We start from the raw sequence: 19,218 nt of genomic DNA, 5'->3' as shown, positions 1-19,218 counted from the left end.
TCTGCCTCCCAAGGGGACTGACTGGACTTTTTACTCCTCGTGGTTCCTTAAGCCTATATTCAGCCAAGAATATCCCACAACAAACCTCCTTGACAACAAAACACCAAAGCCTTCTAGCTCTAATGACACATCTCTTTCCATTACCATGAGTACCATTTGCCTTTTAGCACACACATTGGGACAGTGTGGCTGGAGCATCAGCTACACTCCTGGCTGGGGATCAGCAGTTTTTCTACCTAGGCCCCGCTGTTGTGTCTGGATCCATCCTCCAGACACCCTTCTCCCATCATGATGATAAATGTCTACCACGGTCTTTTGCTGTTCTTGGGACACACATAAGATTATGCTAGTTCAGCAGGCAGATTTTGAAATTCTTTGGCTTTTAAACAGAAAGAATCAGGCCACTAATCAATTGTCTTCTTGGTCCTCTGCCCCTTAGTTGCTCGTGGTTGCAAAATGATACACGGGGAAAGGCAGCACTCTGTAACTTTACCAGCCGAAATGCAGATAGATATTTTGGTGGATGGTGACATCTGTCTCCTACACCAGTGGTGTCCAGGACTCAAGATCTTGCCATGCTCTATGTAATGTGAGGACAGCGAAGGGATTTGAGCTGCATCCATATGCGATGAGCAAGTGCTCACAACATTCCGGGTATGGTGCTGCTTACTTGCAGGGAACAGTGTTTCTGCTCTCAATAGTCCCCTCTGACTAGGTTCCCTTTATTTTCTCTGTGATGTGCTGAAAACTCCTGCAGTTGCCGAGAGGCTGGGTGTGACTTGTTTATCAAGTGGTGTGATGACAGAGGGATTTATCTCCAAAGCACTGCCATCATAGCTGGGTTCTCTCGCTCTCTTGATTCCAGAGCAATGCCTTTGTGTTGAAGTGACGTTTCTTCCTGGAACATGTGCTCTTTGTCTCCTTAGACATGGACCTGTTCCTCTGAATGATAAAATTCAGGTTTGGAGACCTTAACAGCATTTTCTTCAATGTTCCTTTCCCATATTTCTGAAGCAAACCCCTTCTGGTTCTGAGGGAACCACACACCCCTCTGCATGCGGAGGGTATTTGCCAGTGCCTGCTCCTTGGGATCAGAGATGAGCTTCTGAAAAAATATAGACATCCTGGGGCCAAGGAGGAGCTTAGTCAGCAGTTACCAGCTAGCTTGAGAAAGGAAAATTCCGTTTATCAAGGATAAAATCGTATTACCCTGTAAGTATCTCTCTCTCTCTTCTTTTCTGTCTCTATAGATTAACTTTTCCTGGACATTACACAAATGCAATCATGTAATATGTAGTCTTTTTCTCAGTCTTAGAGGAAACAGCATTGTCTTTCACCAATCAGTGTGATGGTAGCTGCAGATTTTTCAAAGAATCCTTTTATCAAGTTGACAAAATTCTTTCCAACTCTAGTTTTGAGACTTCTTATCATGACTGAGTGTGAGATATTGACAAATGCTTTTTTTCTATGTGTTGACATGATCATATGGTTTTTGTCCTTTATTCATATTAATTAAAATTACTTTACATTGACTTTTAGATATTAAGTCAACTTTGTACTCACACTCAGTCATGGTGTATAATCCTTTGGATATGTTGCTGAGTTCAGCTTGCTGACATTTTGTTGAGAATTTTTGCATTTAGACTTGTGAAGAATATTGGCCTGTAGTTTTCTTTTCTTGTGATGTCTTTGTCGGGTTTTAGTATTAGGGGAATACTAGCCTTGAGTGACTAGTTCTCTTTTGTGTTTTGTGGAAGAGTTTTGAAGGAGTGGTGGTGTTTGTCCTGTAGATATTTTATAGCATACACCTGTGAAGACATCTGGACCCAGCCTTTTATTTGAAGAAAGATTTTCAATTACTAATTTAAATTCTTTATTTGTGATGGATCTGTTCATATTTTATCCTTTTCACTTAGTCAATTTTGTTACTGTGTACCTTTTTTGAATCTTCTTATTTCGTCTAAATTGCCTAATTTGTTAGCATAAAAGTATTCATAGCATGTCCTTGTAATCCTTTTATTTTCTATAGGATTGGTAGTGATGTCTCATCTTTCATTCCTGAGTTTAGTAATTTGAGTCTTCTCGCTTCTTGGTTGGTCAGACTAGCTCAGGTTTCTCAACCTCAGCACTATTGATATTTGGGCCCAATAGTTTTTATTATGCGGGGGCTTTCATGCTATGTAAGATGTTTGGCAGCATCTCTCCCTGGCCTTGGGCAACCACTCATCTGCTTTTTGTCTCAATGACTTTGTTCATGTTTTCTAGAATTTTATATAAATGGTCTCATGCAGTATGGACTCTTTTGTGTTTGGCTTCTTTCATTTAGCATAGTGATTTTAAGATTCACCTATATTGTTTTATCAGTTGTCCATTCTTCCTCCTCCTCTGTTATTTTTTTTCCTTAGTAGTATTCTATACTGTGGATATTGCACAGTTTGTTTATCTTTACCTATTGATGAAAAATTGTTTTTTTTTCCCCTCAGTTTGGGGTTATTATGAATAATACTGCTTTGAACACTTACATTTAACTCTGTGTGGACTTATGTTTTCATTTGTGAATTCCTAGGAGTGGACCTATGGAAGGTGTATAGTTAACTTAAGAGACAGATAAATAGTTTTTCCATGTGGTTGTTCCATTTTGCATTCCTACTAGCAGTGTATGGGACCAGTTACTCTATATCCTTGCTAGCATTTGGTATTGTCAGTATATACCACATTTTATTCAAGTATAAATTCATGTAAATGAATGGTTGCAAATAATTCAGTTCAGTTCAGTCGCTCAGTCATGTCCGACTCTTTGCGACCCCATAAATCGCAGCACGCCAGGCCTCCCTGTCCATCACAAACTCCCAGAGTTCACTCAGACTCAAGTCCATCGAGTCAGTGATGCCATCCAGCCATCTCATCCTCTGGCGTCCCCTTCTCCTCCATCCCTCAATCCCTCCCAGCATCAGAGTCTTTTCCAATGAGTCAAGTCTTTGCATGAGGTGGCTGAAGTACTGGAGTTTCAGCTTTAGCATCATTCCTTCCAAAGAAATCCCAGGGCTGATCTCCTTCAGAATGGACCGGTTGGATCTCCTTGCAGTCCAAGGGACTCTCAAGAGTCTTCTCCAACACCACAGTTCAAAAGCATCAATTCTTCGGCGCTTAGCCTTCTTCACAGTCCAACTCTCACATCTATACATGACCACAGGAAAAACCATAGCCTTGACTAGACGGACCTTTGTTGGCAAAGTAATGTCTCTGCTTTTCAATATGCTATCTAGATTGGTCATAACTTTCCTTCCAAGGAGTAAGCGTCTTTTAATTTCATGGCTGCAATCACTATCTGCAGTGATCTTGGAGCCACAAAAAATAAAGTCTGACACTGTTTCCAGTGTTTCCCCATCTATTTGCCATGAAGTGATGGGACCAGATGCCATGATCTTCGTTTTCTGAATGTTGAGCTTTAAGCCAACTTTTTCACTCTCCACTTTCACTTTCATCAAGAGGCTTTTTAGTTCCTCTTCACTTTCTGCCATAAGGGTGGTGTCATCTGCACATCTGAGGTTATTGATATTTCTCCCGGCAATCTTGATTCCAGCTTGTGTTTCTTCCAGTCCAGCGTTTCTCATGATGTACTCTGCATATAAGTTAAATAACCAGGGTGACAATATACAGCCTTGATGTACTCCTTTTCCTATTTGGAACCAGTCTGTTGTTCCATGTCCAGTTCTAACTGTTGCTTCCTGACCTGCATACAGATTTCTCAAGAGGCAGATCAGGTGGTCTGGTATTCCCATCTCTTAATTACATGTATTGAAAATAATCTTGAAGAATTATTATGTTTTTGTAACTAAAGTGCTTCCCAGGTGGCGCAGGGATAAAATATCTGCCTGCCAATGCAGGAGATGTGGGTTTGATCTCTGGGTCTGGAAGATCCCTTGAATTAGTAAAGGGCAACCCACTCCAGCATTCTTGCCATGGACACAGTCCATGGGGTTACAAAGAGTCAAACATGACTAAGCACACAGGCAACTGAAGTAGTTTATAGATCTCCCTCTTTTTTTGTTCTCTTATGTTGTATTAAGTCAATTTCTTTTCACTAAGGAAAGGAAGTTCATATTCTAGTCACTACTGCCGCTGCCGCTGCTGCTGCTAAGTCGCTTCAGTCGTGTCCGACTCTGTGTAACCCTGTAGACGCTAGTGGACAGTTAAACCCATTGTAGCTGAGGTTAATGAAAAGCACTGCTATTAGTATCCTGGCAGAAAAAAAGAAACCTCTAAATTACAATTGGGGAAAAATGGAGAAGGAACAACAAGTGATTAAATATTGTATGTGAAACTGAGGGACTAGGTTAGAATATGGTGATTTTCACAGTAGTTCTGATCATATATGGCCACACTGCCATCCCCAGACCAGAGTTCTACCTTTAGATTTCAGAAGCTGGGCAGCCAAATCACACCAAACCTATCTCTTAATGGTGAGTGTGCTTTCCACTCAGTTTTCCACTTCCCACCATCACTCTCTGGCCGTGTTAACAGGGCCTCCTAGAAGACCAGAGGTCATGAGAAATTGGCAATAGCTGTGACCGATTCCCCAGTTTTCCCTGAGGCTGCCCGTCTGCTGCCTTTACTATTTAGTTATCAGCAAACAAAGCAGCTGGAGTCAGGCTGGGCAAGGAGGAGGATGTGGGTGGGGTGGTCATTACTGGCCACAGCGAGTACCCTGGGAAGTCCAGAGTTCATGAGCTTCCTTTTACTCTTGGGGCTCCAGTGTAAGTTGAGTGTGTAAAAGTGGAGAGAGAAAGAAGAAAAGAGGAAGAGAAAAAAAAAAGACAAAATTTGTGACCAAGGAAAAGAGCTTTAAAAAAATACAAACAGTATACAACAAAGTTTCCCATTTTTACAGTAAAAATGCTCACTATGCCCTCTGCCTGCTCGTGCAGTGGCCTGTTCTGATGGGGGTAGGACCAGCACCATGAGAGTGGCTTGTTGTATCCACACGTGTCACTGCAGCCTTACCTGAATCAGTACGTGCAGGATGGAGGCTGGATGAAGGGGAGGAGCAGTCCTGGCTTAGGCTGGAAGCCTGGCTCTGATGCTTACAGACCTCAGCTCCTCTGGGCCTCAGTTTCCTCATGTGTAATGCAGTGGAGATAATATCCTTGTATGTGTGCGTGCCTGCTTGGTCGCTTCAGTCGTGTCCGACTCTTTGCAACCCTATGAACTGTAGCCCACCAGGCTCCTCTGTCCTTGGGATTCTCCAGCAAGAATACTGGAGTGGGTTACCATGCCCTCCTTCAGTGGATCTTTCTAACTCTGGAATCGAAACTGCATCTCCTGCATTGCAGCTAATTCTTTACTGTTGAGCTACCGGGGAAGCCCAAATAATATCCTTATCAATGAGCTATTGTGGGGATCAAAATGAGCATGAAAGTTGGCATTCAATATAAAAACTCTGTTCACAATATTTTTGCTTTTTCCAATTTTGAAACGTTATTTATGAGAGTTAGTTCTTAACTATCTCTAAAATGTCATATGTCTTCAAGGACATGGTGGGAATATAGGATTAAATAATTTCTTCTGGGTGTCTTTTACTTTCATTGCTTTGATGATTAGCATCCCAGATACTTGCCCACAGGCAGCACTTGAAGGATCGTGGCTCACAGAAGTTTAATTCTTTCACTCAATTACTGAAGCTTAGCGTATTTTAGTTACTCTCAGTTTAGGTTTCACACTCTCTGGCCTTGCAGTATTGCACCAAACTATCCTTCCCTCTTGAGGATTCTCCACAGTTTTTCCTCCATTAAACCCAGTAATGAGTTTTGTTACCAAGATGCCTGCTGTTTCCATGCCTACAAGTCCTGTTTTCCAAACTGGCTGTTCTCAGGCTGGCGAGAGTGAACTGATTTAACTCCAGAAACATTTTCAACTTCCTGAAAGCTTCAATGGCCAGGGGTGCTCCCACAGATCCTCTGCGGTAATTTTTTTTTTTTTTTTAAGTTTCTGCTTTCTTTACAGACATGATGATTTTCTGTAATGCTCTCTAAAATGTAGCATCCATCATGTTGTTCTGTGGTTATCAACAAAAACCTCCCTATCTCCTCCCTGCTCCTTCTTTCCAGAATCTCTTGAATGCTTTGATCTCCAGCTGCTTTTTCGGTCATTTTGGTTTCCAGAACTTTTACCTGTTCTGGAGGAACATGTCATCCTTGAACTGCCTTGGCGATGACTTTCCATGGTGTCTGACACCAAAGACTAAAAATAGCAAGATGAAGCCCAAAGCATTCTCCAAAGAAGTAAAATTGAATAACGTAACCAGATTATTCTTGGTTATCTTGCAGATATCCGTGTGACCAGACGTCTACAAATGGCGGTGAGATCATTTCTAGTCGCCCTTTAATCTGTTGGCAGCTGGCTTCTGAAAGCTTCTTGTGAATTTTTTTCTTTGTTTTCGCCCAAGCCAAAGGCAGCCAGCAGTATTTGAAACTTTCCGTACTGGATTGTCCTTCTGACTTTCACATGGACCTTGGTCAGTTCCCTTTTCCTTTCTTTCCTCATTTCAGGCTTGTTTTGGAGGTGGGGGAAGGGAGTGTTCTACGTTTTCACAGTGGTTGCTAAGAAAGCATCTTCTCTGTTTATAGGTCCCTAACAAATAGTGACAGCTGAAAGACAAATATGGTATGGTGTTTGCAGGAGGAGGATGGAAGGCGGCCAGCAATTAGCAGCTCCGAGCACCAGCGCTCACAATGAGGCCTTTGAGAGCGGGGATTGGCATTATGCTTCCACAGATTGCTTGCAATAATTTAAAAAGGGGCTTGCCTCATGCCTTCAATGACAAACTTATTTCCAGAAATCAGCCAGGGTTGTATAACTTGATAGGGTTGTAAAATAACATAGTCTTTTCTTTCTCAAAGAAGCCTTTGCTTATGAACGGGAGCCAAATCTCCATTCTCTAAATCTCCAATATCCATTTTCACAACAGGGTTCTTGAACCTTCTAGTCAGAGGCTGGAGTGTCACCAGCCAGAAAAGTAAGCCAGGTGTAGTGTCCTTCATGTTCATCCTTCGTTTGGGAGCCTTTATTCCATTCTGGTGGAGTGGTCCTAGGGTAGGAGTTTGGAAAAGCATTGTGCAAAGAAAAGAAAAATGAAGTTGTCTTTCTATCTAATACTGATATCTCATAGGAATTTAGGTTCTTCATTTCCTAATTTTATAGTATAAAAGAAACGGTTGTGTGTGTGTTGCTCAGTCACTCAGTCGTGCCTGACTCTTTGCGACCCTATGGACTGTAGCCTGCCAGGCTCTTCTCTTCATGGAATTCTCCAGGCAAGACTACTGGAGAGGATTGCCATTTCCTCCTCCAGGGGATTTTTCCGACTCAGGGAACGAACCTGCATCTCCTCCATTGCAGGTGGATTCTTTACCACTGAGCCACAAAGGAAGCCCCCAAAAGAAATGGTTCAGTTCAGTTTCTCAGTTGTGTCCGACTCTTTGCAACCCCATGGGCTGCAGCACACCAGGCCTCCCTGTCCATCACCAAGTCCCGAAGCTTGCTCAAAATCATGTCCATTGAGTTGGTGATGCCATCCAACCATTTCATCTTCTGTCATCCCCTTCTCCTCGTGCCTTCAATCTTTCCCAGCATCAGTGTCTTGTCCAATAACTCAGTTCTTTGCATCAGGTAGCCAAAGATTTGGAGTTTCAGTTTCAGCATCAGTCCTTCCAGTGAATACTTAGGACTGATTTCCTTTAGGATGGACCGGTTGGATCTGCTTGCTGTCCAAGGGACTCTCAAGAGTCTTCTCCAACACCACAGTTCAAAACCATCAATTCTTTGGCATTTAGCTTGCTTTATAGTCCAACTCTCACATCCATACATGACTCCTGGAAAAACCATAGCTTGACTAGATGGACCTTTGTTGGCAAATAATGTCTCTGCTTTTGAATATGCTATCTAGGTTGGTCATAAGTTTTCTTCCAAGGAGCAAGTGTCTTTTAATTTCATGGCTGCAGTCACCATCTGCAGTGATTTTGGAGCCCCAAAAATAAAGCCTGTCACTGTTTCCACTGTTTCCCATCTATTTGCCATGAAGTGATGGGACCAGATACCATGATCTTAGTTTTCTCAGTGTTGAGTTTTAAGCCAACTTTTTCACTCTTCTCTTTCACTTTCATCAAGAGGCTCTTAGTTCTTCTTCACTTTCTGCCATAAGGGTGGTGTCATCTGCATATCTGAGGTTATTGATATGTCTCCCAGCAATCTTGAATTCAGCTTGTGCTTCATCCAGTCCAGTAATTCTCATGATGTACTCTGCACATAAGTTAAATAAGCAGGGTGACAATATACAGGCTTTGAGTTACTCCTTACCCAATCTCGAACCGGTCTGTTGTTCCATGTCCAGTGCTAACTGTTGCTTCTTGACCTGCATACAGATTTCTCAGGAAGCAGGTCAGGTGATCTGGTATTCCCATCTCTTGAAGAATTTTCCACAGTTTGTTGTGATCACACAGTCAAAGGCTTTGGCATAGTCAATAAAGCAGAAGTAGATGTTTTTTCTGGAACTCTCTTGCATTTTTGATGATCCAGTGGGTGTTACAATTTGATCTCTGGTTCCTCTGCCTTTTCTAAAACCAGCTTGAACATCTGAAAATTCACGGTTCATATACTATTGAAGCCTGGCTTGGAGAATTTTGAGCATTACTTTGCTAGCGTGTGAGATGAGTGCAATTATGTGGTAGTTTGAGTGTTCTTTGGCATTGCCTTTCTTTGGGATTGGAATGAAAACTGACCCTTTCCAGTCTTGTGGCCACTGCTAAATTTTCCAAATTTTCTGGCATATTGACTGTAGCACTTTCACAGCAGGAGGGAACACAGCCCCACTATTTAACAGAAAATTGAATTAAAAATTTACTGAGCATGGCCCCACCCATCAGAACAAGACCCAGTTTCCCCCTCAGTCAGTCTCTCCCATCAGGAATCTTCTGTAAGCCATTTATCCTTCTCTTATCTTCTCTATCCTTCTCTGGGCAGACAGACTGAAGACCACAATCTCAGAAAACTAACCAATCTGATCACATGGACCACAGCCTTGTATAATTCAATGAAACTATGAGCCATGCTGTGTAGGGCCACCCAAGATGGATGGGTCATGGTGGAGAGTTCTGACAAAACATGGTCCACTGGTGAGGTGAATGGCAAACCACTTCAGTATTCTTGCCTTGAAAACCCCATGAACAGTATGAAAAGGCAAAAAGATAGGACACTGAAAGATGAACTCCCCAGGTCGTTAGGTACCCAAATGCTACTGGAGAAGAGTGGAGAAATAATTCCAGAAAGAATGAAGAGATGGAGCCAAAGAGAAAACAACACCCAGTTGTGGATGGGACTGGTGATGGAAGTAAAGTCCGATTCTGTAAAGAGCAATATTGCATAGGAACCTGGAATGTTAGATCCATGAATCAAGGCAAATTGAAAGTGGTCAAACAGGAGATGGCAAGAGTGAACGTTGACATTTTAGGAGTCAGTGAACTCAAATGGACCGGAATGGGTGAATTTAACTCAGATGACCATTGTATCTACTACTGTGGGCAAGAATCCCTTAGAAGAAATGGAGTAGCCATCACAGGCAACAAAAGAGTCTGAAATGCAGTACTTGGATGCAATCTCAAAAATGACAGAATGATCTCTGTTCATTTCCAAGGCAAAGAAAGAAATGGTTATCTGGGATAAAATAGAAGGCTATGAGATAATACTTATTGGAAAGGAGGCCATAGTAGACAGATGAGGAACAGACAGTGATGTGAAGGAACAGAGACAATGATGAATGATGGAGGGGATGACGACAGGACCCCTTCTAATGTCCTTCACACATATATCAACTTTGCTGTCATGCACACCCCACCCCCTCCCCCAGCCCTAGCCATAGGTCCCATAATGATCTCAGTTTACAAGGGAACAGACGAAGGCATACATTACCTGCCCAGGATACGCAGTGGATGGTGGAGCTGTGGTCTGAATACAGGCGGCTTGATTCAGAACCAGTGCTCAGAACCCTGGCTCTCTGTTGACTCCATTGGGAGGCCTCCATTCTCCAAGCCTCAGCTTGTGTTCTCCATCTTTTAGTTTGATCAACAGCACTTTTGGTTCTGGGGAAACTGCCTGGAGAAAACTTTTCTGCCCATTTAGTAGGAAGACCACCTAGCTTGCCTGTCTTCTTTTTCCGTAAGCCTCCTCTAAGGGGACATTGCGTATGAAAAATTCTGAAGTGACTTTAGAGAAAACAGAGGACATGTTGATATGGAAAGAATAATAAAATTCTCAGTGTTAATTCTTTTCCCAACTCAGTGTACCATTCACAATCTGAACGTCTCAGTTCAGTACCACCATCTTCAGATTTTCTTGAACCCACAAGTGCTTAGATTTAATTTTTCTGGAATCCAAATTATGTCAGAAACCATCCATAGGCAGGTGCTATCAGGTAATCAGTGGAGAAAAATTCAAGTACCTATCAGAAAGATTTCATTCCGCCGGAGAACTAAGATACATATTTGTTGATAGAACTGATTAGGCAGAGTTTGTCCTTGGCATCAGGAGGAAATTCAAATTTCTCACCTTCAAGGGCCCTACTTGCCTCTCCATCCTCTGGTGCGGTGCGTGAGTCTGCAAATGCAATACTCTCTGCCTTTATATCCTTCTTGGCCTCTTCACTTAGGAACCTCTAGTGTAAATTTTCTCCTTTACTAACTCAGGTTATTAGGCATTACTTTACTCACTTAAAAAGAAATTTGAAGAGTTTCAATACTGGCTCTTGAAATTATTTGGGGTTGAATGGAGACTTTTTTTTTCATTTTATACCGATATGATTTATTTTGTAAAATTTCCATATTATTATTTCTGAAAAGAAATCTAATTTAAAATGACAAGGCTTTAATTACTTTAAATGTTTATGGAGCATACTTTAAAAAAATTTATTTCTAAGTGAAGGATAATTGCTTTACAGTATTGTGTCGATTTCTACCAAATATCAATGTGAATCAGCCATAGGTTTACCCATGTCCCCTCCCTCCTCCCCTCTCCCTCCCTATCCCACCCCTCTAGGTTGTCACTAAACCCCTGTTTGAGTTCCCTGAGTCCTACAACAATTTCCCACTGGCTATCTATTTTGCATGTGGTAATGTATGTTTCCATGTTAGTCTCTCCATACATCCCACCCTCTCTTTCCTCCCCTGCCAGCTGTGTCCATAAGCCTGTTCTCTGTGTCTGTGTCTCCACGGGGGTATGGAGCATATTTTTTATGTGGCAAGGATCTGAGGGCGGCCTTGGGAAGCTCGTCCCCTGGGCAGTGAGGGGCAGTGGAATTTTTATCGTGTGAGAGAGATGATACCCATACAGTGGTTATGATACAGCCTGCCCCACTGGCAGCAAGATCCACTTGTTACGGGAGCACAGAACAAACAGTGGAGGGTGAGAAGGGGTGGCAGCATTAAAGAAAGGTTTATAGAAGAGATAATATTTTAGTTGGATTTTGAAGGATGTATTCACCTTCATTCAACAATATTGTTGAATGCCTGTTCTATGTAGGCTCCATGACAGGCACAGGGTGTGAAGAGGGGGGAAAAAGGCTCACCCTCTGTGTGGATTCAGAAGCCAGGAGTTGGCATTGGCGACTGCCATGGGCAGTGATCTGGGTGGCGGGAGGCAGTGTCAGGCTCAGATGTCAGCAACGAGGGAAGCCATCGTCTGCCCAGTCCAGCGCGGACCAGTTGTCCCGAGGGGCACAGATCCAGAGTCCAGCCTCATCAGGCTGCCGCCCTGCAGAGGCCAGCAGAGGACGACGTCTGCCCCCACCATTGCTAGGAGGATCCTCAGGTTTCCCTTGGACCCAGAGCAATTCGGGAAGGAAGAGGGAAGGGAGAAAAAACCGGTTAGCCAGTGTGCTTTGCGCTTAATGAGTCTTTACCAAAATTAAATTGTCTTAAACCAGAAATGTCTGAGATGCTAATTGCTAAGTTTGAGCTAAAGTAAATTTTTACTGCTGCTCAACAGCGTAAGAGTTCTTGGGGCAGTTTGGTTGGCTACACAGTCTATGATCTAATTGGTAAGAAATATCTGAAATAGGCAAATTCATAGAGACAGAAAGTACCATTAGGTACCATCCTAATCTGGTACCATGTTGCTTAACAGACTACATATAGCTTTACATTATTTCTACCAAAGAATAAACTTCAAAAAGAAACACAACTGGTAATCATAGATAGCTCTGCAAAAATAAAGCAATCCACAAGGTGTATAAACTCAGTGTGAGATGACACTTACAAATTCAAACACTTTGGGTCAAGTCAGTGTTTTATCTTTTTGATTTCTCTTATACTTCAAAGATAACAAATGGCATGTTATGTTCTAAATCAGAGTGCATCTCACAACTATTAAGTATACTGATTCAGAACAAATTTTTTAAAATTTTCATTTTCACTTTTACGTCTATTGATATTGTTATCACAGAAAACTTTTATGTGGAAAATAAATTACCATCGCTCTTTTTTAAGAGCAAGACTGGAAGTGGGCCATTTCTCATATTGTTTTTATCATTCCTGCAGTTGGCTTGGCTTGGAGCCGCATAGTTGTCATGGACCCCACCATTTCCTTTGATCCAGAACCCAGTCATTGGCCAAGTCTTGCTTCTTTTATTTTTGTAACTCCTCTGATGTTTTCCATGGCTGCTGCCTTGCTGTAGACTCTCCTCTCCCCCCACCTGGACCATCATGGCTGCCGGCTTCTTGGCTTCCGTCTCACCCCCTCTAAAGGCTCCAGGGTCATCTTCTTAAGCTTCGTGTCATGTCGCCCAGCTCACTTCCCACATGCCCTTCACCATGCTTTCCTTGATTGAATCTTCATTTTTCTCTCATACTTTGGTCTGTCTTCTTTACACAGCGATATCATCTCCAACATTTCTTTCTTCTTTTTCTGTGTGAACTAGAGAGTTTACACCTTTAAATGCTTCTAAAAAGAAGAAACATTCTTTTCTTTTTTTTTTTTGAAGCTCTTTAATCATATACCATTCATTTTTCCTGTAGGCTGAGAGTTATCCCTGTCAGCTGCTTGGAATCCTTTCTGGAACAAGAGAGCAGAGAAATAAACCATGGACATGGGTGTCTTAATTATTTATCCTGGTCTCCAGAAAGTGTCATGCCCGCAGCAGGAAGATTGTGCGTAGCATAATTACTTCTCTATGAAGCAACATGAGTATGTAGAGAAAGTACACAAAGTACGCAGGATGTTTTCTTTCTTTTTCTTCTTTATTTTTTTAGAAGACGGTATTTTATTTAATTTATTTTTTGTCCATGCCACAGGGCATGTGGAATCTGAGTTCCCTGACCAGAGATCAAACCCATAACCCGCTGCACTGGAGGTGCAGAGTCTTCACCACTTGACTTCCAGAGGAATTTCAGACATTTTAGTTTTTATCTCTCACATTTTCTCTATATTTTGCACTGATTTATCTTAATTCCCTTCATTAACATCCAGCATTCTCCAAGTCTCAGTTCATCCTTTCCTGGCATCTCGCTGTTTTATCTAGGTATGTAGTAATATTTAGGCTGACTCTTTTTTTTTTAAATAGCTTTATTATGGAGATAAAGTTTTAAAATATATAATTTTTTGCTTTCTTCAGTCAAACACCTTTGCTGCTTCTACCCTCAGTATTCATTTAAATATAATTTCTATAGGAGAAATACCAAGAGAAAGACCAAGGTAATATTCATTATTATGATTGAAAAACAGAATGATATAAACTACTGTCTTGCAAGCAGTTTCTTGAGAAAGGCTTCCTACTTCCTATTATCAGATTAATAACTGAGCATAGAGGGTTCAGATTAATAACTGAGCATAGAGGCTTCAGTTCAGAGAGATTTTTAATAGTGCAGAGAAGAGGGCTCAGTTGCTTCAGTCATGTCTGACTCTTTGTGACTCCATGGACTATAGCCTGCCAGGTTCCTCTGTCCATGGGGATTCTCCAGGCAAGAATACTGGAGTGGGTAGCCCTTTCCTTCTTCTGCAGAGAAGAGACCCCTGCATATTTAGGTGGAGTAGGTAGGCGGGAAGGGGCTGGGTATAAAGGAAGAGAAAGAAAAGCTAGGCCATGTGCTGTCCTGGGAAATGAAAGAAAGATGGAGAGAGAGAGAAAGAGTGAAGAAAGTGGGATGTCTCTTGATTCCCCACCCGCCTGCCCCCCGCCCCCCGCCTCCCCCCCACCCCCCCTGCCTCCTCCCACCACCCCCCCTTCCTCCCCCCCCACCCCCCCTGCCTCCCCCACCACCTCCCACCGCCTGCCACTGGAGGCCTATGCTTTCAGGTGAATTAGCAATCTGGGCCTTGGGCACATCACAAGTAAGCTGGGCAAAGCAGTGTGGTCAGGCAGATGGGGGGCCTGGGTTTGAGTTTTGCCCTGCTACCATAATTCTTTATCTGATGGGGATGCAGAGTTGAGAATGGAGAGATCTCATCGTGATGCACACGATGGTAAGGTGAGGTGACCTCTGAGGCAGAGGCTGAAGGAAGGACATGGCAATTGTTCAGTTAGCCTGCAGAAGTTAACACAAGCCTGAGTCAGCCAGGAAGTGACCATTTGGAGCAAACCAAGGCAGATCAGATCGCTAGCCACACCATCCTCAGATTTCAGCCCTGGAGGCCAGGGGACACCCAGGGGACAAGGGATGCAGCCCTGGAGACCAGAAGAGGTAGAGGACATCTTTTCCCAGACCCTGGATCTTGCCCACCATCATGAGGATGTTAAATGCTCCTTCTTCCCATTCACCTGGGAACTATCTTGGGAAGGAAGCCTAGGAGAGGAGGCTAGCCTGAAGGTCCAAGCGTTTTTCATCCTGATGAATGATTCTTTGGGGAAGTGTTTTCCCTAAAGACTTCATGGACAGCTCAGAAACGAAAGGAACTCAATGATTCCGTTGATATTCTTCACTTTATCAGTGAGGATATTGACATTTTGGCCATTCCAGTAGCTTTCAATGTCACAGATCACACGAGGACAGAATTCAGGCTCCATAGTGCTGTTCTAGACGTCTAGTCTGGTTGTATATCCATCACCCCCCAGTCCCACTAGGGTTTCTGCAGATGAACTAGATCTCTGTGTTGGAACTGTCTGAATAACTCATGGTTGGTAGCACTTTATCCACATTTCCTGCTCTGTTATTTTTCTGTTTCTAGCTTTTAGCTCTGTTTTTATGTCATTTCCTTCTTAAGAACAATTAGCTTATATGAAAAATTATAATACCTGTTTTATATAAAATATGCTTTAAAATATTATTTATTTAAAATGTTTTTTAGTGCTATATTCTGACTGTCCTCTTAAAACATTTAGACTCTGAAACTTAGTAGTGCAGCCAAGAGGTGTATCTATAAGTAAATCCAAATATTCGCTGCTAATTAGAATCAGCCAAAATGGTAACTTCGAAAGGAAAAGAAGGCCAAGGAACTAGCCTTTATTTAGGGTCAACTGTGTGTTCAATTCTGCTTGTATATTTTTATCTCATTTACTTCTCAGATATGCTTTATGTGATTTTTAAAAATTGTATCCATTTACAAGCTAACTGAAGTTGTCACTAGTTCAGGGCAACTTCCTTAGAAACCTAAGCAAGTCTGAATTTGAACGATGTGCTTTTCATACTGTTTTACTGATTTGTGTTGGCAAAGCAAGGCATTCATTCTCTTATGCTTTTTCTTTTGATTAATCCTGAATTCCAGAATGATCCTCAAAAAATATGTCATTATCAGCACCTACAGAGTCAAAAAGTCGCCATGTTTGAATTTGAAGTTTAAACCGTGTTCCTTGTTGCTTCTTTAAATCTTTTCTTGCCAGGGAAAATAGGTCCTGAGGTAGGAAGATTATTCATGAACCCATTTAGAAAGCAGGTCATCTCATCTATGCATCATCAGTGTTGAGAAGTATGCTGTGGTTTTCAATACAGCTGTCTAGTGATTTATCTTTAATAGTGAAAGAAATACCAAGCCCATTAATCCAGGGGCAGATGTATGCTAAGCTTGTTGTCATATCGTCTGACAGCTGACCAAAGGCTAACTGTTTGTTGGGGGGGGGGGTGGTGGTGGTGGTGGTGGTGGGAAGTCTAGATAGCAGTAGCTCAGAATTCATAAGCATTTTGAGATTCCTCCATTAGAAGAAAGAAGGAAGGGAAAGGGAGAGAAGATGATATTTTAGGGGCTTCATTGTAAATACTTTGAACAAATAGTACCAGTGTTTTCTTAGGGAGTAGGTCAAAGATCAACTTGCTAGTTCCAACTCATTTCTGTCCACCAGTAACTATCTTTCTTAGCTGATGAGTTGGGGGAAAATGCCAGTAATTCTAGGCAGAAGCCTATGCTATCAGCAACTCTGATAAGCTATCTAATAACTGCCTGGTTTTTACAGGAGCAGACTTCCAAGGAGGGATTTTCTTACTAGCAAAGTAAGCCTACAGATGGTCAACAGACACATGAGAAGATGTTCAACATCACTCAACATCAGGGAAATGCAGATCAAAACCACAACGAGGTATCACATCACACCTGTCAGAATGGTTATCATCAAAAAGCCAGGAAATAACAAGCGTTGATGAGGGTGTAGAGAAAAGGGAACTTGTGTGCACTGTTGGTGGGAATGTAAATCAGTGCAACCACTGTGGGAAATAGTATGGAAGTTCCTCAAAATTATTAAAAAGTAAAACTACCAAATGACCCAGCAATTCCATTTCTAGGTATTTACCTGAAGAAAACAACAGTAATTTGGAAAGATATCCACACCCCCATGTTCATTGCAGCATTATTTACAATAACCAAGACACGGAAGCAACCTAGGTGTTCACTGACAGACAAATGCATGAAGAGGATACGGTGTATATATGCAATGGAAGATTACTCAGCCATAGCAAGAATGAAATTTGTGCTATTTGTGACGACATGGATGGACCCAGAGGATATTATGCCAAGTGAAATTAGAGAAAGAAGAATACCACAAGATCTCATTTACATGTAGAATCTAAAAAACAAAACAAATGAACAAACGAAAACCAGGCTTATAGAGAACAGATGAAGTGTTGCTGATGGGGAGAAGGGTAGGGGACTGGGCGAAATAGGTAAAGGAGATTAATAGTTGCAAATTTTCAGTTACATAATAAGTCACAAGGATGTAGTATGTAGCAGACAGTAATACTGTAATACAGATAATAATGCCATAATAATTTTGCAGGTGATGAGTAGTTACTAAGCTTGTTGTGGTCATCTTGTAATGTGTTTGTCAGATCACTAGGTTGTACACCTGAAATGAACATAATACTGTACATCAACTATACTTCAGAAAAATTTTAAAAAGTAATACAATATTGTAAAGTTAAAAAAAAAAAAAGTAATCAAGCCTCATGTCCCAGGTCTGGTCTATGGTGACACACACAGGTTCTGAATAGCTCTACGACTAAGTATGTATTTGTTTTGTTTTGAGTTAAATATCTTCTATAGATAATGAGTCCCCAAACGAGCCCAGTGGAATGATCAACAGCAGTCGTGTCTGGCCGTGTCAGAGCTCTGGGTCTCAGGCCCCAGGGGAGCTTAGTTGAGATATTGGCAGCTTGCAGTCAGGAATCTTCAAGCCAGGATGCCTTGAATATGTGGACTTGATAGCCTATTCCTTGTATCAAAGCTCATCTGCAGAAAAAAATCCAGGGGCACAGGCTCAGATATAGACTAATGGTTTTGAGCAATGACAGTAGAAAGAGTCCTATGGGTTGATGTTCATTAGAGACCCAATAAAGCCAATATTTATTCCTATCTAATTTTGACACCAGTTTTAGTTGACGTGGTTAAATAGTGAGTGAGTCTTTAGAAAAAGTATGTTGATTCCTTGCCATTTTGTCTAAGGGAATTTCTCTAGAATAAATATTATCTGTAAACTCTTGAGCTTATACCTCATCATGGCTTTATCAGTACTTACACCCTCAGGAGAAACATTGGTAGTTTATATCCAGTCAACAACTGGAGCCAATAGCACCCCCACTTGTGACAACCAAAAATGTCTTCATACATTGCCTGATGTCCCCTGGGAGAGGGACAAAATTGCTCTTGGTGAGAAGCACTGTGCTAGTACATTATGAAAATGTTTTAGATCTAACTTTTCTGGAATATATCTACTTTCAAAATAAATTATTATCCATTCTCTCAGTTTTGATTCAAAACTTGTGCACTCAGCTAACTCCCAGGACAGTTTGGATGTTGTATCCAACTCCTCTGTAATTCATACATTTCTCATTTTAATCTCTCTCTTCCTTTAGCCACCCCCTTAGCTATAAAAATGCCTAATGCATGTGGTGGCTTATGGCAGGGAGATAATAAATATTATTTCTTCTCTCTCTTGATCTTTTCTTTCTTTCATTTACCAATTCCTTGGATTGCAGCAGATTTTCTAGCCTAGTGGTAATTCTGTAGTTCTTGCCTCTTGGCTTTGTGTTCATTACATTTTCATGAATCCTGGGGTTGACTTTGACTTTTTCTCACAGGTTTTGTAAACCTTGGTAATGTTGAATTGAAATACTATTTATTTAGTATTTCAGAGTCCTGTTCAATGTTAAATGTCAAGTAATATGTTCAGTATGATTCCATTTTTTTTTCACACACACACATGTGCACACACATACAACAGGCTAATACACATGTACAGAAAAACATTATGGAGGGATATATTCCAAATGATAATCTTTACCCTGAATGAGATCCTGAGTGATTCAGTGTTTTTTCTTTCTGCTCATTTATATTTTCTAATTTTTCCTACAATACACGTTTGGCTTGTAAATTAAAAAAGACAAAAATGTTTGCAAAGTCATTCTCCAGCTTTCTGTCTGATCAGTGCAAGAGTTGACACTCACCCACGGGTGTTGTTAATGGTAACCAGAGTTTTGTTTTCAGTGGTGCTTATTTTTGGAAGACACCAGGACAACTGAGTCACCCATCGTATTTTAGGGAAAAGGATGAAACAAGAAACCCCAAAGGAACAGGTGAAGATTCGCTAGGCAGATTTCTGCCTTGTACTGAAAGTCTTTTGGGTCAAGATATATGTACGTGCATGAGCTCAGATGGAACTTTCCTGAGCCATGGCGGGGCTGAATTTAGCCGTGAGCTAAGGCTCTCAGTCACTCAGACTGTCATCCAGCAGAGAATGGCTAGTGTATCCTGGGGCTT

The 19,218-nt window shown here is 41.6% G+C and overlaps 1 protein-coding gene across 25 annotated transcripts in view; it reads left to right on the top strand.

The window, feature by feature from the left end:
• The first annotated feature begins 559 nt into the window (after positions 1–559).
• Positions 560–19,218, top strand: part of LOC138985979 (cilia- and flagella-associated protein 61-like) — a 30,656-nt gene continuing 11,997 nt past the window's right edge. For 2 of the 25 annotated variants that reach the window (XR_011462924.1, XR_011462927.1), the window contains exons 1-4: positions 677–1,212; positions 6,327–6,514; positions 6,627–13,561; positions 16,424–16,546. Coding sequence is in view for 1 of the 25 variants with exons in the window: in XM_070364423.1 (XP_070220524.1) it covers positions 629–654; positions 16,424–16,546 (149 nt within the window). In the remaining 24 variants the exon portion in view is untranslated. The other 23 variants (XR_011462926.1, XR_011462922.1, XR_011462919.1 and 20 more) reach the window with 23 other exon arrangements.

This window comes from Bos mutus, chromosome 27 (assembly GCF_027580195.1).
Source record: "Bos mutus isolate GX-2022 chromosome 27, NWIPB_WYAK_1.1, whole genome shotgun sequence".
NCBI lineage: Eukaryota > Metazoa > Chordata > Mammalia > Artiodactyla > Bovidae > Bos > Bos mutus.
This window is presented reverse-complemented; position numbering and strand designations above follow the sequence as displayed.